The sequence below is a fragment of the Cryptomeria japonica genome, chromosome 10 (assembly GCF_030272615.1).
Source record: "Cryptomeria japonica chromosome 10, Sugi_1.0, whole genome shotgun sequence".
NCBI lineage: Eukaryota > Viridiplantae > Streptophyta > Pinopsida > Cupressales > Cupressaceae > Cryptomeria > Cryptomeria japonica.
The window spans coordinates 855134936-855153604 of record NC_081414.1 but is presented as its reverse complement, the minus strand read 5'-3'; the positions used below and the strand labels follow the sequence as shown (position 1 = coordinate 855153604).

The following is an 18669-nucleotide window of genomic DNA, read 5'->3' as shown; positions in this document are numbered from 1 at the left end:
CCAAGATCAAAGAGGAGGAGTTGAAGACTGATTTTAGAAGCTTCAACAAGTGTTGCAGCATCATTTCCATACATTTTCAAGCTTCCATTGGCAGCAAGAGGTAGGTTTTTAAACATTTTTTTCCAACTATTTTTGTTTCACAAATTGTCAAACATGAAACTTGAATTTTTTTTCATTATTTAGTTTTTGTTTTTGAATATGTTTATTTTATTTCTTGCCATAGGAACTAGAATGGCATCTACATCTTCCTCCATTGGCAATGAACAAATAATTGCAAAACAAAGAAATGATCCAAATTCTCCCTTATGGAAATATGTGGACATTATAAAACAACTTCCGGGAGGTGGGGGATTCCGTTGGAAATGCCATGGATGTGATATTGAACGTAATAGTTCATATTATCGAGTGGTAGGCCATTTGTGTGGAATAAAAGGAAGAGGCATCAAAAAATGCCCTGGCAAAAATGGTAAACCTATACCAGATGAGATAGTGATGAAATATATTAGGGAGCATGAGGCAGCAGAAGAGAGGGAAGCCCGTAGATTGAACCAAACCGCATCAAAGAAAACAAGGGGAATGCAAGGCCCTTCTAATCCCAGTATTGTAGTAGAAGACCACCCCTTCTTTGCCACAAATGAACCTCAAAGTGAACCACCCTTGACACGTAAAAGAACAAAAGGGCCTTTAGAAACCGCATTCCAAAATGAGAGTAGAGACAATGCTGATCAAGATATAGTAAGGTGCATTTATGCAAATGGTTTGTCATTCAATGTTGTTCGCTCCCCATATTGGAAGCAAATGATAAAAAGTGTTAATGAGGCACCAAGAGGGTATAAGGGCCCCGGTTATGAGAAGGTACGTGGAACATTATTGGAGAAAGAGGTGAAGAGGGTTGAAGATGCATTGAAACCCATAAGGGATTCGTGGGTTGAGACAGGTGTAACAATTGTTTCAGATGGGTGGAAAGATGCTAAAAACCGTCCCTTGATCAATGTCATAGCGGTGTCCCCTAAAGGGGCAATGTTTTTGAGAGCTGTGGATTGTGAGGGCCAAATAAAAGATGGCGAATTTATTGCAGAAATTCTCATCTCTGCCATTGAGTCTGTGGGACCCCGCAATGTTGTCCAAGTCATAACGGACAATGCAAAAAATTGTAGAGCTGCTGGTTTGTTGGTTGAGCAACGCTATGATCACATCTTTTGGACACCTTGTGCGGTACATTCGCTCAATCTTATGCTACAAAGGATTGGGCAAAAAATAAAATGGATCAGAGATGTGTATGCAGAGGCTGAGGACATCCAGATGTTCATCACAAACCACCACATGTCTCAAGGGATTTTTAGAACCTATTCGAATTTGGAGCTATTGAAGGTAAGTGAAATAGTAATTTAATTTTACATTTTCTGATTTTTTTGAATTTTCAATGTTAATAATATCATTGTGTAAGCTATATTGTGTATTCTTCTTTAAAGTTTGGCTTTATTTTTTAATAATTTGGCATTAATTTGTGTTATAGGTTGCTGAGACCCGTTTTGCATCAAACACAATCGTCTTAAGACGACTTGTGAAAGTTAGAGTGGCACTATGCAATATGGTGATCAGCACCAATTGGACTGTATGGAAGCAAAGTAGCACTGAGAGGGCAGGAAAAATTAGGGATAGAATATTGGATGAGAAATGGTGGGATCTTGTTACATATCTCCTAAGTATCACTGAGCCCATCATGAGCATGATTCGCTATACAGACATGGATAGGCCTTGCATAGGTGAGATTTATGATGGCATTGATTCAATGCTTGAAAAAATAAAGTTCACTATAAATGAAAAAGAGAATGATCCTCAGGAGAAATTCTTCAAAGAACTGGAATTAATTATTGTAGAGAGGTGGAATAAGATGACCACTCCTTTGCACCTTCTTGCCTATGCCTTGACACCTAAGTACTATAGCAATCAGTTTCTTGATAAACCAGGAAGGATTCCACCATGGAGAGATCTAGAAGTATCTGATGGGTATAAGGCAGCATTTCTTAGACTATATCCCGATGATGATTTGCGAGATGTTGTTACAAATGAGTTCATAGAATTCGCAAATGGGAATGGTCTAAGTGTTGATGCACTTCGTCATAGATCCAAGAAAGATGCTCATAGCTGGTGGTACTTCCATGGCACATGCTTCCAACACCTACAACCCCTCGCTATAAAAGTTTTATCACAAGTAAGTTTAATTAATTAAAATTTTTAATTTACAAGTTTTAGTTTATTTATAGTTTACTTTGTCTTCATAGGTTGCTAGTAATTTTATTTTTATTAATGTATAACTTTAATTGTTTACTTTGTCTTCATAGGTTGCTAGTTCATCTGCTTCAGAAAGAAATTGGAGCACATACTCTTTCATCCACTCAGTAAAGCGCAATAGGCTGCTATCAAAAAGAGCGGAGAATTTAGTATATGTGCATTCCAACCTACGTCTTCTTTCACACAAACAACATGACTACACACAAGGGGAAACAAAGATGTGGGATATAGAGCCAGAGCATACTGATTTGGATGCTCCTGGTTCTCAGCTTCTTGCATTGACACTTGATGACTCGGAAATTGAGCCAACTTATAGTGCAAGTGCAAGTGGCATTGGCTCATGTAATGTCAATGTCAATGAGGATGAGGAGGAGGAGGAGGAGGAGGATGAAGAATTAGATGATCCATTTGATGATTAAACTTTTAAGTTTATATTTTTGAAAGTTGAAACAATGATACTTGAATATTTTGTCATTTTGATATTAAACTTGATGTATATGATGCTATTATCAATTATGGTATGATCATGATGCTATGATTACAAGTTTATGTTTGTTTTGTTGTTCATATGATGCTATGTGACATGCATATTTTAATTCATGCTTATAGGCTTTGATATATATATATATAATATATATATATATATAAATTTACATGTTTTTGTACTAACGAACCCAAACGAACCCAAACCCCTTTTCAAAATTTTGCCGTACCGGCGTACCGGGTTCTTCGAACCCGAACCGGAACCCGAACCCGAACCGGCAACTTAGGTACAGAACGATAGGCAGGAAGAAGGACAGGCACAGCAAGGGTCACCAGATGGATCTCTCCAAGATTATGAGTTGGATGAAGATAAAGAGGACAATGAAATATCATCTCCTCCCAGACAAGAAGAAATAGTACATAAGGAAATTCAAGTTCAAGAGACAAGGTCAGCTATCCCAGATTGGTTGAAGGAAAGATTAACCAGGGTGATCGTAGTAGAAGACGAGGACAATGCAATTGATTTAGAGAGCCTTGTTGGACGTTCACACGAAGTAACAGAAAAGAGGAAGGCTACCAAGATGTCCAAGATGATTCGAGATGAGACTGGATCCAGAAAACTGCAGATAGCTACACCGGCAGTAGACAAATATGAAGGTGAGATCTTAGCAGAGGAATATGATATACAGACATTTGAGCTAGGACCATCTACAGCAGAGCAGACTTTAGATGATGCCACCGATTCATTTGAGGCATTGAAAGACAAGCTTAGAGAAGAAATGGAGAAGAATAGAAAGCTTGAGAGGGAGGTCGGTGCATGGAGGACATATTTCAGTCACATCAATGAACCTTTGGGACGTCAGGATCCAACTAGATCACCAGTGCAAGCACTTCCACTTCAATCAATCAATGAGGCAGAAAGATTCAGGAACATGGTCCAACGTACAAGTACTTGGATGGATAAATCTCATACAGTGGCCATAGAATTTGTAACAAGGATGATGAAAATTATTCATCAAGCTATCCAAGTTCTTGAGATAATCCACAATTTGATGATAACAGTAGCTGCATTTGCCCATAACAAAGATGTCATCATTCCTGTCTTGAAGGTAATTAGACACACATCAAGGAAAGTTTTAGCGCAAGAGAAGATCTTGGATGGAGAATCTCACAGTTTGTTTCAGTGGTCAACCTTGCTCCATATGAAGAGTGTTTTCTTCGAGGACATCAGTGTTAGATGTGGCCAAGTTGAGGAGGTGATCAATCCGATCCAGGACAGAGTATTTGAGGTACTTCGTACCATTCTTGGCAGAAGGATCGAGGTCGAGACAGATGTGGATATGCAGGAATTGGAGGATAGAATCAAGGTCATCTTTTGCAAGGACGCAAATGTTACAGATGAGCAATATGATCAAATGTTTGCCACCATGCTCCTGATTGAAAGAACGAAGGAACTTGAATCTACTTGGGACGCAGCTCTTCTAGATGCATTCGATCAGGTCATCCACTTGGAAGAGAGTATGAAGAATCTTCCCGAGATTCCAATTGCAGAAATCGAAGGAATCGTGACGAGATTCATTGCATATGCCAAAAAAGAACATTGGAAAGGGAATAAGATTCTAGATGAAAGGTTGTTATAGATGACATGGCATCTTATTTGTCATTGGTTTATGTCTCCTAGGTTTTTGTGCCAAATTTAATATTTGGCTATGTATTTAATATTGTTCAGTAAAAAGGAGGCCATTTGTAACAAACCCTAATTAGGGTTTAGGTGTCATGATCTTGACCGTTGATCTACTTTCGATCTGGACCTTTCATTGTAATTGGGGATGCTATTTATACCCCTATTTTTCATTTCATTTGGTAATAGTCAATAGTTAAATATCAGAGAGTTTATTGTATTAGAGAGATTAGAGCTAGAAGCAATTTTATTTTGTAGCAAGATTGAGTTTTGAAGAGAGGAATTCAAGCAATTGTTGTACATGATGACTTGGAAATCAATAAAATATTGAAGTTATGGTGTTTTGTTGCAACTTTCTTGGTTATCTTCATGGTTGTTTAATCTACTTGAATCATGCTCAATCAAAGTAGTGTGTTAATTTGAAGGACATTGTGTGAGACTTGATCTTTGGTAGGATTCGTAATCCAAACCACTAGCTTCTTGCTGATTGTAGGAACGCCTTGCGTGGTCGACTGGAGAATACTTTGAGTCCCTTAATCTTCAATCATTATTGTATCTTGGATATGTACCTTCGTGGTAGTGTCTTTGATCTTTGATGTATTGAATATCATTTTGTTAACTTAGAAAATCGCACTAATTTCAATTGAGTTGTTATCTTATGGCAAAATTGAAGTTGGTTGAATCTTGCCAAGTCTTGTCTACACAAAGTCATTCTCAGGGTTAGATTAGATTAGACCTCTTTCAAACCCTACTCTTTTGTTATTTTTGAATAGTTTCTTAGTTTAGCAAATCTTGAACTTTCGGAATGCGTAAGACCCCTTGAAGGAAACAGCAAATCACATCATACCGCTGGAAGCTTGTCCACACGTAGAGACCCTACTAACCAAAACCTTGGAGTCATCCTAACTGATCCTTTATGCGAATCTTCAGCAGTTAGAGACTTTTTCTCAAGAGAGGATAAGATGCCTATTGGTATTTTATTCTGTGTATGATTGTGTACAAAATACACGTCAACAATACTCCAGTCCCCCAATCCATGGATGAGAAGTAATCATATCATACAAATGAACAAAACCATGCTCATGTCCCCTGCCTCTGAAGTGTCTCGATTGTGTAACCGGAAGATGCTCATATGCCCATACCTGCAACAAGGTCACTACACACCCTAATCTAGCTGATCCATGATACACAAACTGATGCAGCTCGTAATACAAGTGTGCCAGCAGACACGGTCCCCATGCAAACCTGGTGTACTCCGTCACCAATGTCTCCAGTGTCCTCCCCCATCCCACTGCCAACCCTCGTGTCGACCTATCCGGACAAAGGAAACCACTGATAACTCCTGTCGGTAGCATCAATCCTGTCGTTGTCATGGTGTCCCAAGCCACATGTCCAACCCTCATCTCCAGTCCTGGATCTTGAAACACTCGTCTCAATGCATCCCTATCTCCATCTCGATCATAAGGAACTAACTCCCCAATGATCGGTATCCTCAGTATCCTATACACATCCTCTAAGTGACTGTCATCTCACCCATCGGCAAATGAAAAGTGCAAGTCTCTAAGTGCCATCTCTCAGCTAATGCAGTCAGCAATCCCATGTTCTCCCAAAACTCAGGCACATACAGAATATATCGCAGTCCCATGACCTCAACTGTTGTTTTATCCTTGAATTTCAGCTCTGCTCGTAAACTCTGAGTCGAAAGGAATCTCTCGTGTGACTCCAGCATAGGTAAGTCCTCCTGCAGTCAAGCAAATCAACTGTGTCAATCCTAGTAGTACTCCCTGTTCATCACAAAATGCTTCTTTTTTATCTTAGTGCTTGTATCTATCATATGGCACTCTATCCTAGTAGCATTCTTTGTTCATCACAAAGTGTTGCTCTTTTATCCTAGTGGTACTCCCTGTTCATCACAAAGTGTTGCTCTTTTATCCTAGTGCTTATATCTATCATATGGCACTCTATCCTAGCAGTACTCCATGTTCATCACAAAGTGTTGTTTTTTAATCCTAGTGCTTATATCTATCATATGGCACTCTATCCTAGTAGTACTCCTTGTTCATCACAAAGTGTTACTTTTATCTTTTAGGGCACCTACTTGAGTGCATCCTCTTGAGTAGCTTCTCCAATTGACAACGTATGTTCTATCACATAATTGTCAATTTCAGCCTAATCCAATTGACAACGTATGTTCTATCACATAATTGTCAATTTCTTTAGTACTCACTATTCATCACAAAGTGTCTTGCTCTATCCTATCCTAGAGCCTCTGCTTGAGTGTATCCTCTTGAATAGTTTCCTGATTGGCAACGTATGTTCTATCACAGAATTGTCAATCCTAGGCCTATCTGTTATCCTAGTCTTCCCTAGAGGACTTGCTTGAGTGTATCCTCTCAGCAGCTTATCCAATCGACAACGTATGTTTATCACAGAACTGTCGATTTGTCCTTAAAGACATAAACGCGCATTCATGACACAAACGCGCTTGCATACTTCACAGACGTTTTTGCCCTACATAGATGCGCCTGAATAACACAAACGTGCCTGTCCTGCACAAGCGCGCCTGCATTTCATAGGCACGCTCGCATTTGACATAGACGCTTTTAAAACCATAGACGCACTTAGACTTGACATAGACACGCCTAGCCAACGCAGACGTGTCTGGCACCAACGCAAACACGCCTTAGCTTTTTTTACCCCGCTTGACATTTTTTTTTGCAACCTACCTAAAGCACATTCATTACCCTACCTAGCATGCATTTATGACAACAATTAATGCAACAAAAGTACAAGGAGGTTTTGTGGTACTTACCAGCTCTCCTACATCTACTGGCCTCTGATATCAGTGAACGCGATCGAATCTATGCACCAATGCCATCGCTATTGACTGCTCTCTGCACTCTGATCTCTTAGATGTGTGGATAACAATGAGTATGTTTTCCCTCGTAGTCTATAAGATAGACTACGCTATGCTAGCCCTAGTCTCCCGAGTCAGTCTTTTTTATCTCGTGACTCTGTCACTCTATCCTATCTTGTCAGTCCTCTCTAGCCTTTCTTTCTTATCGAGAGATTGTCTACGATCTTTTCAGACATTTTTTCATCCAATCTCTCGAGGGGGCATATCATTCCCATCTTGAGGCAACTTTGTATCAGTTCATCTTATCTTCTTTGAAACAACACGACAAGCTGCATTGTCTCAAAGAAGGGCAAAATGTAGACACCTAAAATTGTCATGTCTAATTTAAGCCTAATTCTTCTATTAATTAAATAAATCTTTATTTATTTAATTAATTCATTTATCTTCTTCTAGCCTTATTTTTTATTTAAATAAATACTTTTATTTATTTAAATTATCCTTTTCCTAAATTAAATAAATTCTTTTATTTATTTAATCAATCACACTTCCTCTATTAATTAAATAAATCTTTATTTATTTAATTAATTCATTAGCCTTTTCTACCCATGACACATGTCATTCATCTCTTAATTCCTACACTACCTACCCTCTCATTATTTGCTTATTTCCTTTACCTACCCTCTAATCTTAGCCGACCATTTATCTCTTGCACCTCTTAATCTTATCCCTCCATTTTTTATAGTGTCTTCTATATAAGGAAATGTTTCCTTCATTATCAACCCTAATCATTCAATCAACTAATTAATCCTTCAAGCATTCTAGCATTCGAACTTTCATACGTGATCAAGCTAATCAACCACATTTATGTTCTTTGTTGAGCTCTTGTGCACACATAAAATCTGAGAGCAAATATATCAAGCAAGATCAATGGAGATAGGAAGAATGGAGATCCAAACCCTATTGGACATGTGATGGTATAATCTTGGTGATTTCATTTGATTTGCATAGTCTTAGGTAATCTTCATATGTTATGGTGGATCTTTGTTGTTGTTAGGCTAGGGTTTGTGGTTGAATTCATTTAGTCTTTCAATATTATTGTTCCATTATTCATTTTCACCATAAACACTATTCATCTAGATACAACAAAAAATAAATAAAATGTTTTTAAAAAGCATAGGAAAAAAATAAGAAAACCTACCTGGGAATCTGATTTTTCTTGAAAACCCACCTCAAATCCACTTGGAATTGGCAAGAATCAGTGGAAATCACCTTGCAAGAGTGTTGGAGTGTGTTTTCCCCCTTCTCAGCAAAACGCCCAACTCAAAATGATGAAATAAATTCACTTTTGGCCGTTTTCAGCTTATGCACACAAGAGGCCGAATTTTTTTTACGGACGCACCAAGTTTTTGCTTCGAGTTAAAGTCATTAAAAATCACAGAGCATAAAAACTCTACGAGTGTTGCAACTATGATTTCAAAGGTTTCTTAAGTCTAGGTTCTAAATGAATGAGTGATTGATCCTAGATTTGCTTGTCTATACAGGATGAATGTCACCAGGGGGGGATCAGGTTGCACCAAGAGGCAACAACGTGGTGCTGGATTCAAAGGGAAGTCCAGAGCACCAATCGAAGATGGGACTGTGACAAGGCCTGAAGGTGTCAGCAAGCAAGGACCCTTAGTACCACCACCGGCAACAAGTTGAAAGCCAGGGCGAGGGATTGAAGAAAGAGTCACAGAACAAGGTGTTGATTTGTGTTGTTCCGAGTCTCTAGAACACAGCAGAACACACAAAATACTATTGAAGCATGTAAGAACAGAGAATAAACAGTTAGAAACAACATAAAATGATTATGTTTAAACAATGTCTTTATTGTAAAATAACTACTTGTGGGCCCTGTTTAATGCAATTCAAAAAGGAGGACACAAGTCAGTTATTTCCCAACTACCCTGATTACTCTTTCTATGCCTCGAGACCAAAAAAACTTTGTCTTCTAGCATAATTAATTGTGAACAGTTTCAGGGAGCTCAAGAGGTAGTTGGAAATGGGTGAAAAGGGGCAGTTGGGGAGTTATAAGAATTACTAGGTACAGGTTAAAGTTGTCAGGGCTTCTAGAAGGCAGATTAGAGCCATCGAATAAATTTAATCTTGGCCACTGATTCAAAATGTAAGAACTATAAAAGGCCAGTGCCTCTCTCTTTGTAAAGGGTTAGAAAAGGGTTAGATGGTTAGAATTTTTAGAGTTAGAGAAGTAGCAGATTACGAGTAGAAGTAGAATAGAGAAGAAAGCCATTGGACAGAAATTGTTGTAATGGCAGTTACAACAAATAAATGGAACATTGAAGCATGGTGTTTTGCTGTTTGTCCTAATTTGTTCGCATGGTTTCTCTTCATCTAATTAGTTAGTGTTCAATGATTTTAATGGTGAAGTGTGGGGGATATCTGATTTGATTTTAGGTTCATACCATTGGAGGCTTACTGATTGTAGGTATTCGTGTATGGTTAGTCTGAACCCAATACTGTTCTTAGTTCAACTGTGGGTGTTTGTCTCAGGCTGCACCAGAATTGGGTGCCTGAATGAATATCCATAGTCTGAAAATCTTTTATTTCCTAGGAGCTTGCACAATTCTTGTGGAGTTGTGAGTATATCTCTGGCTAAGTAGGAGTTAGTTTATTTGAAATCTGTTTACCCGCAGCACCAAACTTTGCTATCATTGTCCTTAGGATTCCTAAACCCTATCCTTTTGCTTTTATTTTTTCCTGGCTTGAGAATCAAAGCATCGCTAGATGAAAACCAACTTGTTACATTCGCAAGTCCCCTCGTGTTTACCAGAAAAACACATCAACTGCTGAGTTATCCTAAGCAGTCAAGACCTGACAGTTGGAATCTTGAGGCTATCCTCTTTGATCATTCCAAACAGCATTAGGGATTTCCTTATTCAAGAGAGGATAGGATACTCGGCATTCTATTCTATGTTGACCAAAAGATGAGCGTACTTTTCACACATCAACAGTATCCACTCGAGGTTTTATATTCTGAATTTGCTGTTGTAAGTGTTTACACTACCTTTGCATAGATTGGAACCTGAATTCCATCTATACACAGATAAGAGGTAAATGTCTTTCAGGGGAGTGACAACTAATTTGCACCTCAGAAAATTATTTTTGATTCAAAATGGCACAGTCGAGAAGCCAATTAAAGAGGTGTTGAATTCAGATTTCCTGGATTTAGTCGTTATGAAGAGGGTAAATACAGATGTGTACTCCTTGCTTGCTTTGAATCTGCTGGATTTCACGAAGGATAAAAATTTGGTTTGTGCATTTTCTATCCATTTCCTATGGAAGAAATACAAGAGTGGTCTCAACAAAGCCCCTGATGCTGCAGCCTTCTTCCTAGGGCATGAGCTTCAAGGGTCTGGGAGTGAAATCCAGGGCCTAGCATCCATGGGCTCTCCTTCAGGGAGCTGGAGCCATGTTTCACAACACTGGTTGATGAAGTTGAAAGGATGCAGTATCATATGGTCAAAGGTGAAGGGTATTACTGCCCAGGAATCAACTTGGCAAAGTTAAAAGCTCCATTCAAAATGTCACCACAACTTTAGGGCAGTTGCAGGGCTAAGAGAGCAAACAATGCTATTAAGTATCCCATACAAATGGCTGATCTGCTGCAGTCAGACGAGGGAGCTAGTCACTCTAGAGTCTAGTGTACCAGCTCCTAAAGATATAGAATAGTATGTTTTAATTTCTAAAGAGTTTTGTTCATAGTATTAGATGGTTTTCTCCCAAATTTTCAAGCAGGGAGAATAGGATTTGGTGATAATATTAATGGTTGTGATGACCGCTGATAATAACATGCAGGAAATAAACCAGGAAAACATCTGCAACCAGACAACAAACCCAGAATTATTCTAATCAACAGATATTTTTGTATTTTATTAATATCTCTTCAATACAGTACACAAGCAGATCGAAGTTCCCTCAAACTGATAAAGCCTAATAAACACACCCACATGCAGAACTAGATGTTACTGTATTCTCAATATCAGTCTGAATGCAGGTCTGCTCCTCAAGGGTTTCTGTCCTCAAGAAGCCTGATCCCTGTGCCTGAAGGGTTTTGTCTCCAAGCCGCAGCTGCTTGCTACTGGTATTCTCAATATCAGTCTGAAAGCAGGTCTTCTCTTCAAGGGTTTCTGTCCTCAAGAAGCCTAATCTCTGTGCCTGAATGGTTTTGCCTCCAAGCTACAGCTGCTGAAACATAACATCCAGCCCAGGAAAAGAAATGATTTTTATTTTCAAATTTCTTAAGAGTATCCCTTTTCCTCTGCCTAGCAAATTATATAACTCAACCTCTCCTTTCCCATAGCACCTCAATCAGAGGCAAGACATCCCTCAAACATTCGCAGTAACTGAGCAGTCAACTGTCAAATCACTCCTTCAACATTGGCTCCTCGAACTGGGAAAGTTGACTGACTAATCTAGCTCCTCAAACTGAACAATTAACTGACAAATCAGTCCCTCAAATTAAAGCAGTCAAACGTCAAATTCATTCCCTCATTTAACTAATCCTAACTGGAAGTAACTACAATCCGAACTAAAGACTACACACCCTCCTTATCCCAAACAAAAACATTACTAACTGAAAACTGAAAGTAACCACAGACTTGCTACTCCTATGATGACAGTCCATTCACTAAATAGCTGCAGATAAGAGAAATGGACCCCACACACCACAGTTGTCAAAAGGGACACATTACAAACATGTATATATATATATATATAACATGTATATATATATATATATATATATATATATATATATATATATATATATATATATATATATATTACAAACATGTATATATATATATATATATCAAAATATTAATACAAAACTGTATCCTTTCTTGAGTCTTAGTACATTCCTCAAGGGCTTGGTTTTTGGCTCTATGGTGTATATTGTCTTGATATTTTCATCAACTACTATAAACACCTAACACGCATATTATCATGATATTTTATTAAACTACTACGAAAATTAACATTTATATTATGTGAGCTTTCTGGATGAGACTGCCAGAAGATATTCTATAATTCTATAAGAGATTCTAGTAGTTTCATCCAAAAAATCACATATATATATACTGCAAATAATCTAATCTCAAAACAGAGTTTATGTCTGTTCTATTTTATATGGGTTGATCTCTGTCATTTGAGCATGCAAATTTTATATTTTCAGACGAGTAGACACAGTTTAAGATCTTATTTCAGTATAAATACTTATCCTGCAAACCTTAATCAGCTTTTTCTTCCTCTAATATTATTGAAAGGATCTCTAAACTACAAGACTTATTTTGTCAAAAATAAATTAAGAAGTAAAAACAGTTAAAAAATCACAAATGAACTGGAGTCGTACCACTTAGAGCTGAACCTAGGATACAACTTCGTCCAATATCTCCCAGCCTGGTTAGGCAAAGGGAGTGCCACCTAGAAAGGCCAATGCCATAATAGGCAGTCACATATCCTGGAAGACAAGAAAATTTATAGCTTTTCAGGACGTCTTTCATCAGTTCCTCAAAAACCTTATAACAAAATGTAGTTGTACTTCATTTTCAACCAGGTTTTATTTATGTTCATTTCCTCATTCTTATTTATAACAATAAAAACCAAATTTATTTACAACAATATATTTGGGTCTGTAAACATGAACTTGGCAATTATGAAAGGTCATTAATCTAGAAGTTACTCTTTAATTAAAGTGTCCAATGACAATCGTACCTATATTTCTTAATAAACTATTTCGGAGTATTATATCTTCACTTGTTTATAGTAGACTGACACTTGAAAGTTTGAAACATAGAAATATGTATATTAATTTTAAAATATGAACATTAGAAAGGTAGAGGGACACAATCAAACACCTAACAGTGTAACACCTATAACAGAAGGTATACTCACTAACAAGAGATGCCGGTGTTTATACACTCAAATGCATATCCCATAGTAGCATCCTTTGGGTTTTGCAAACAACTCAAAGACCAATCCTCATGTAACTTGTTCAGGGGTCCCATCTGCTTCCTGTGACATGTCATTTTTCAATCCGATAAATTGGCTATGAGCATTAACCATTTTCAACCATATTAGCATGCAATTGAAAGCTTCATCACTCTCACCTTTTTGGTGCAATCCTGTGATTAGTGTGTCATAAGCTCTCCTGTCAGGTGATATACCATTTTCTAACATTTCATTCCAGATCTCCTTTGCTTCCTCTAACTGCCCCACTTTGCAGAATTTACTCATAAGAGCAGTGTAAGTATAGACAGTAGGAAGAAGTCCCTTTTTAGCCATCTCATCAAGGAAGTAACTAACCTCAACTAGATTACCCCAATTGCAATGAGCACTGATTACTGTGTCATATGTTATTTCATTCAATTCAATACCTTTCTGTGAAATGTAAACCATTAGTTCCTTGGCATGTTTGAATCTACCTTTTCTGCAAAGTCCATATATGAGTGAGTTATATGTAACAATTGTAGGTTTCAAATGGATCTGTGACATCTCATCGTGCAGTTCAAAAGCCATCTCCATATTGCCCTGTTGACAAAATCCATGAATAAGTGTGTTGTACGTCACATGATCAGGATCTACACCCTGTTTAAACATTTCATCCAAGAGATCCAAAGCCTTTTGTGCTTTGCCAATTTTGCAAAATCCTTTTATAAGAGTGGTATAAGTAACAACATTGGGCAGAACACCTTTTCCAATCATTTCATCACATACATTGAGCGCATAATTGATATCACCTGCATTGCAATGTGCATCTATCAGAGTGCTATAAGTGACTTCATTAAGCACCAAATGCTTGCATGAAATTTCATTCAATAGTTCTTTTGCTTCTTGCAACCTGTTAAGCTTGCAAAGGCCATTGACAAGAGAATTATATGTGACAATATTGAGTGCAATGCCACTTTGCTCCATATTATCACACAACCAAAAAGCCTCATCTAAGCTGCCTTTTTTGATGTATCCATCAATGAGTCCATTGTACATGATACAGTCCAGAGTGTAACCTTGTTTGATAAAATGATTCAAAATCTGTCTTGCTCCCATAAGGCTCCCGCTCTTGCAGAACCCATTACTCATTGCTGTATAAGCAACACGATTAGGCACAATGCCTCTTCCTAGCATTTCATCGTATAACTGCTTGGCCTTCAACATGTTTCCCTCATTGCAATGTTCATTGATCAAAATAGTGTAATTAAATACATCAGGAACCAAGCCTGTTTCTTGCATTTCCAAGAGCAATTCCTCTGCTTCATTTAGCCTCCCTTCTTTGCACAGGCTATTCATGATTGTGCTATAAGTGATTAAATTTAGTTTAATACCTCTTTCGATAATTTCCAAACGCAACTGAAGAGCCTCCTGTACGTTGCCAATGCTGCAGTAGCTTCTAATAAGTGTAGCATAAGTGATAAGATTAGGACAGATGTTCTTAGCCACCATTTTTTTGAACACATTATTTGCTTCCCGCATTCTACCTTGTAGACAACACCCATTGATAAGTGTGTTGTAAGTGACTATATCAGGTTCAATAGATTTTTCCATCATCTCATTGAAAAGTCTAAAAGCTTCAGACATATTACCCATCTTAGAATGCCCATCGATTATAGAATTATAGCTAAACCTGTCAGGAAGCAATCCTACTTGATAAATCCCTTGAAATAAACTCTTTGCAGCTTCTAAGTGACTATTCTTGCAAAGGGCACTAATAATTATATTGTAAGAAATAATATTAGGGTTCAGACCACTTTGTCCCAATTCAAAAAATACCTCAAGAGCTTCTTTCAACTTTTGTTGCTTACAAAAATGAGTAATAATAATATTATATGTATATAGATCTGAAGAAACTTTGCATTGGCGCATCTCCTCAATGATGTCACTGATTGTATCCGTGCATTCCACCTTGCTAAGAACCCCATTATATGAGCGGACTGGAGCTTTCAGTCCAAGATATTTCATAAAACGAAGAACAAAAAGAGCATCCCTGATCAGTCCAGCTTGAGAATAAGTACTGACCATCAAAACTAACACCAAAGATGTCACTTTCCACTCTTTGAATTTACTGCTCAGCAATTTACAGATTGAACAGAGGGAGAAGCATCCTACAAAAAAATCGAGTTAGTTGTCTTGTATGAATAATCAAAGAGAAAAAAACAGTGAGACAAAACTTGCACAATAACAAATAATACTGTTACAACCACTGCTAAAAAGTAGAGGGCACTTTCCTGACTTAATAATTTAGAGAGAGAAGGATAAGTGCTAGTGGACCACTCAATTTTATAAACCCTACAAAATCCAGGGCCTTTACGCACTCGCCAGCAAACTAATGATGGATTCCTTAACTATACATAGCATAGATGACACTTATAGCATATTCTCCTTCCAGAATCTTATTGATTGCAGTTGAGTTGTTTTATGATTTGGGGAAATTTTTGTTCTCATGATTCTATATTATAAAGCACTATATTTATAAACATTGTTTCCTCGTTTAGAGCAAATACTCATGGTCTTATTGCATTATATATCCGTTGCTTGCAGCTGTGAGATAAATGGAACTGATTTCTTGTCTATATTGATTTTCTATTTGTGGCTAAGCATACTATGTAATTTAGCAGACATGATATTACCTGTAGCGGGAGAAGAAGGATGTATTTATGAAGAAAATTATAACTTTCCAGAATATTAATCTTGGATCCATCAGGTTCATCAATCTTCTCATCGTGAATACCTTTTGACTGCAAAATTGTTGTGTCACTTTAGACGGTCTGTCTATCTGAATTCTGGCTAATTAGAGTTGTGCCTTGGAAAGAGCAATAAAATAGATGTAATGGAGATTACAGTTAGTAGAGATGTATGTTTTCAGTGTATAAAAAGAGAATGGACTTGATGCCATTACGGATGACTGATAATCACATGTAATGCTTCCGTCAATCCTACCACATCTGCGTTGTGTTATGAATATGAGATGTAAAGAGATTCTTTCGCATTTAGTTATATGTTGTCATTGACTGAAAGGGATAGCAGTGTTATATAAGATTTGCATCTTTCGTTCCATTACTGTGTGTTGATACTTTCTAGGATATAAGCATGTGTGTAATGGTTTGCTTTTCTTTGATCACTATGAAGACACGTTATTAACGTATAACAATTCCAAAGTCTTGAACCACCCATGGAATTAAATAAGTTCTTCCCTAACATACACGAATTAAAATCTCTAAGCAGATGGGCACATAGAAATTCTTCGATCTTCGGGCTCTCATGATAAGATACAGCTGATTTTTTAAAAGAAATACAAACTGGAATTACGTGTTCTGTTTATATCTTCCAGCTGTGGCTTCCTAATACTTTATTTGAAACTGGAGATTCCACATAGAATTTAAATTGTCAGATAGTTCAATGTAGTTATAAAAATATAATGATTTGAATAGTCTAGTTTTGTTTTCAAGGGTTCAAAAATCCAGCATTTTAAATTTCCATGGACCATCTAAGACTCACATAAGACCTCTCACTTGCTGCTGGGCTGCTGTGCCACTAAGATACTCATCGCTTTACAGTCCGGGGCATGGATAGTTTTTTTCTCCACATTGAAAATCAGTCCCACTAGCAACGAATTAGGGCCGAAACTTATACCAATTAGTGTTTTTAAGTTTCCATGGTCTGTTTCATCACATAGTTATCAGAAGCATTCTTTCCATCATATACCCATTGATTTCAAAGACTGTAAGTTCATAAAATAAAATCAACGTTCTAAATAAAACAACTTATGTAGCAAATTTGAAAGGTTTGAGGACAAGAGTTTGCACCCTGGTCTAGCAGAAGTTTTTCCATTATTATGCAGAGCTCGGGATACCGTCTGTCACGAGCAAGAATGTGAATAATCATCAAAACTGAGAAGAGGGAATGTCGAAATGCGCTTTGCCTGTCTGCCCTTTCAAAGAATTCTAGAGCCAACTGTGTGTTTGTGCGTATTTTCATGAGAATCTGATCTACATGTTCTGTTTTCAATGGAGGCAGATTCAGACTGGAACTTTTTTGCTTGAGAAGAGACTCAATTACTGTCTGTACTAAATTTTCGTCGGGGTTCCAGTCTTCTTCCCTTTCTACAGCTAATGCAGTAGATATTGTTATTCTGCTACTGTACATAAGGGTTTTTCTCAGATGAAGAGGAAGAGAGTGTTGTAGTTTACAGAGACGGATAGCTGACAACAGCATATTTGATTCATTGCATCGGACTGAATAATGCAGAGAACTGTGTGAACCCAAAACCCAAACCTTGGCTATCCCTAAACAGCAGAGAAAAACAACGTACCGCGTTTAATTTTTTATTTAATTCATTGGTTTATAAAATCAGATAGGGTTCACGTTTCCAGTCCTTGTAGGAAAAATTTTAAACGATTTTATTAATCTTTGTTTGTTACATATATTACATGAGTTCTCTAAGGTATTTTGTATTTAAGGTGGTTAGTTCTTTTAATGTTATTCAAATTCTTTCTTTTCAATTAGAAGTGGTGGGAATTGCCGTGAACAATGGCACTTTCAACAAAACAATTTTACAAGTGTGTTTTTTATTTTATGAGATAAAGATTATATTAATCATCTTTGTGATATTCTTATAATTTTTAAATGTGATAATGTTTGTAAATGGTGTGAGTGGTTTACTTGCATTGGCTATTTTGTAGATCACATATTATTTGAAAGTTTGTTTTGTCATTAGCGTTAAATTGTACAGATTTTGCATAGGATTGTGGTAGATGTTATCTAGAACTTAACTAAGGGCATTTTCCTCTTCAACTTTGCAAAATCTAACCATGGGGACATTGTCCTCTACCATGTCTATGTTATGTTTATGGTTCTTTGTTAGTAATTTTCCCATAGACAAAGGATGTTTGATCAACAAACTCTCAAAATTCCTATGCGGGTCAAGTTTTCTATGTTATCTTCATATTGCTAACCATTCCTCCACTATATTGCCTCTTCCATTAAGAGGGCAGTCTAAGTTGATTCCAATAGGTTTTACTCAACTCAATGTTAAGATCAAATCCTTTTGGAGATAGATTTCTCCAACAAACTTTTTTTTAAAAAGTCATATATAGATTGGTGGCATGCACCATGCACAACATGTTTTATCTATCAAATCACCTAACATTTAATCTTAGTGTCAAGCCTCTAATCATAAAATTAAAGACCATCCCTCAATTGAGTGTAAACCTAAACCAATCTCTAACTAGTTATATATTGAAGATGAAGATGTTTAAACTTGTTGGGACCCACCCAAAAATGCTAAAAAAATCCAAGTATA

The 18669-nt window shown here is 37.2% G+C and overlaps 1 protein-coding gene across 5 annotated transcripts in view; it reads right to left on the bottom strand.

Moving 5' to 3' along the window:
- Positions 1-17675, bottom strand: part of LOC131065184 (putative pentatricopeptide repeat-containing protein At1g13630) — a 61427-nt gene extending 43752 nt beyond the window's left edge. For 4 of the 5 annotated variants that reach the window (XM_057999631.2, XM_057999632.2, XM_059213108.1 and 1 more), the window contains exons 1-4: positions 17174-17675; positions 13484-15472; positions 13269-13388; positions 12727-12834 (exon numbers count right to left, since the gene is read on the bottom strand). In XM_057999631.2, coding sequence (XP_057855614.2) covers positions 13369-13388; positions 13484-15472; positions 17174-17582 — 2418 coding nt within the window. In that variant the 5' untranslated portion in view covers positions 17583-17675 and the 3' untranslated portion in view covers positions 12727-12834; positions 13269-13368. The remainder of the gene's footprint in view (positions 1-12726; positions 12835-13268; positions 13389-13483; positions 15473-17173) is intronic. The other variant, XM_057999633.2, reaches the window with a different exon arrangement.
- Positions 17676-18669: the final 994 nt, after the last annotated feature.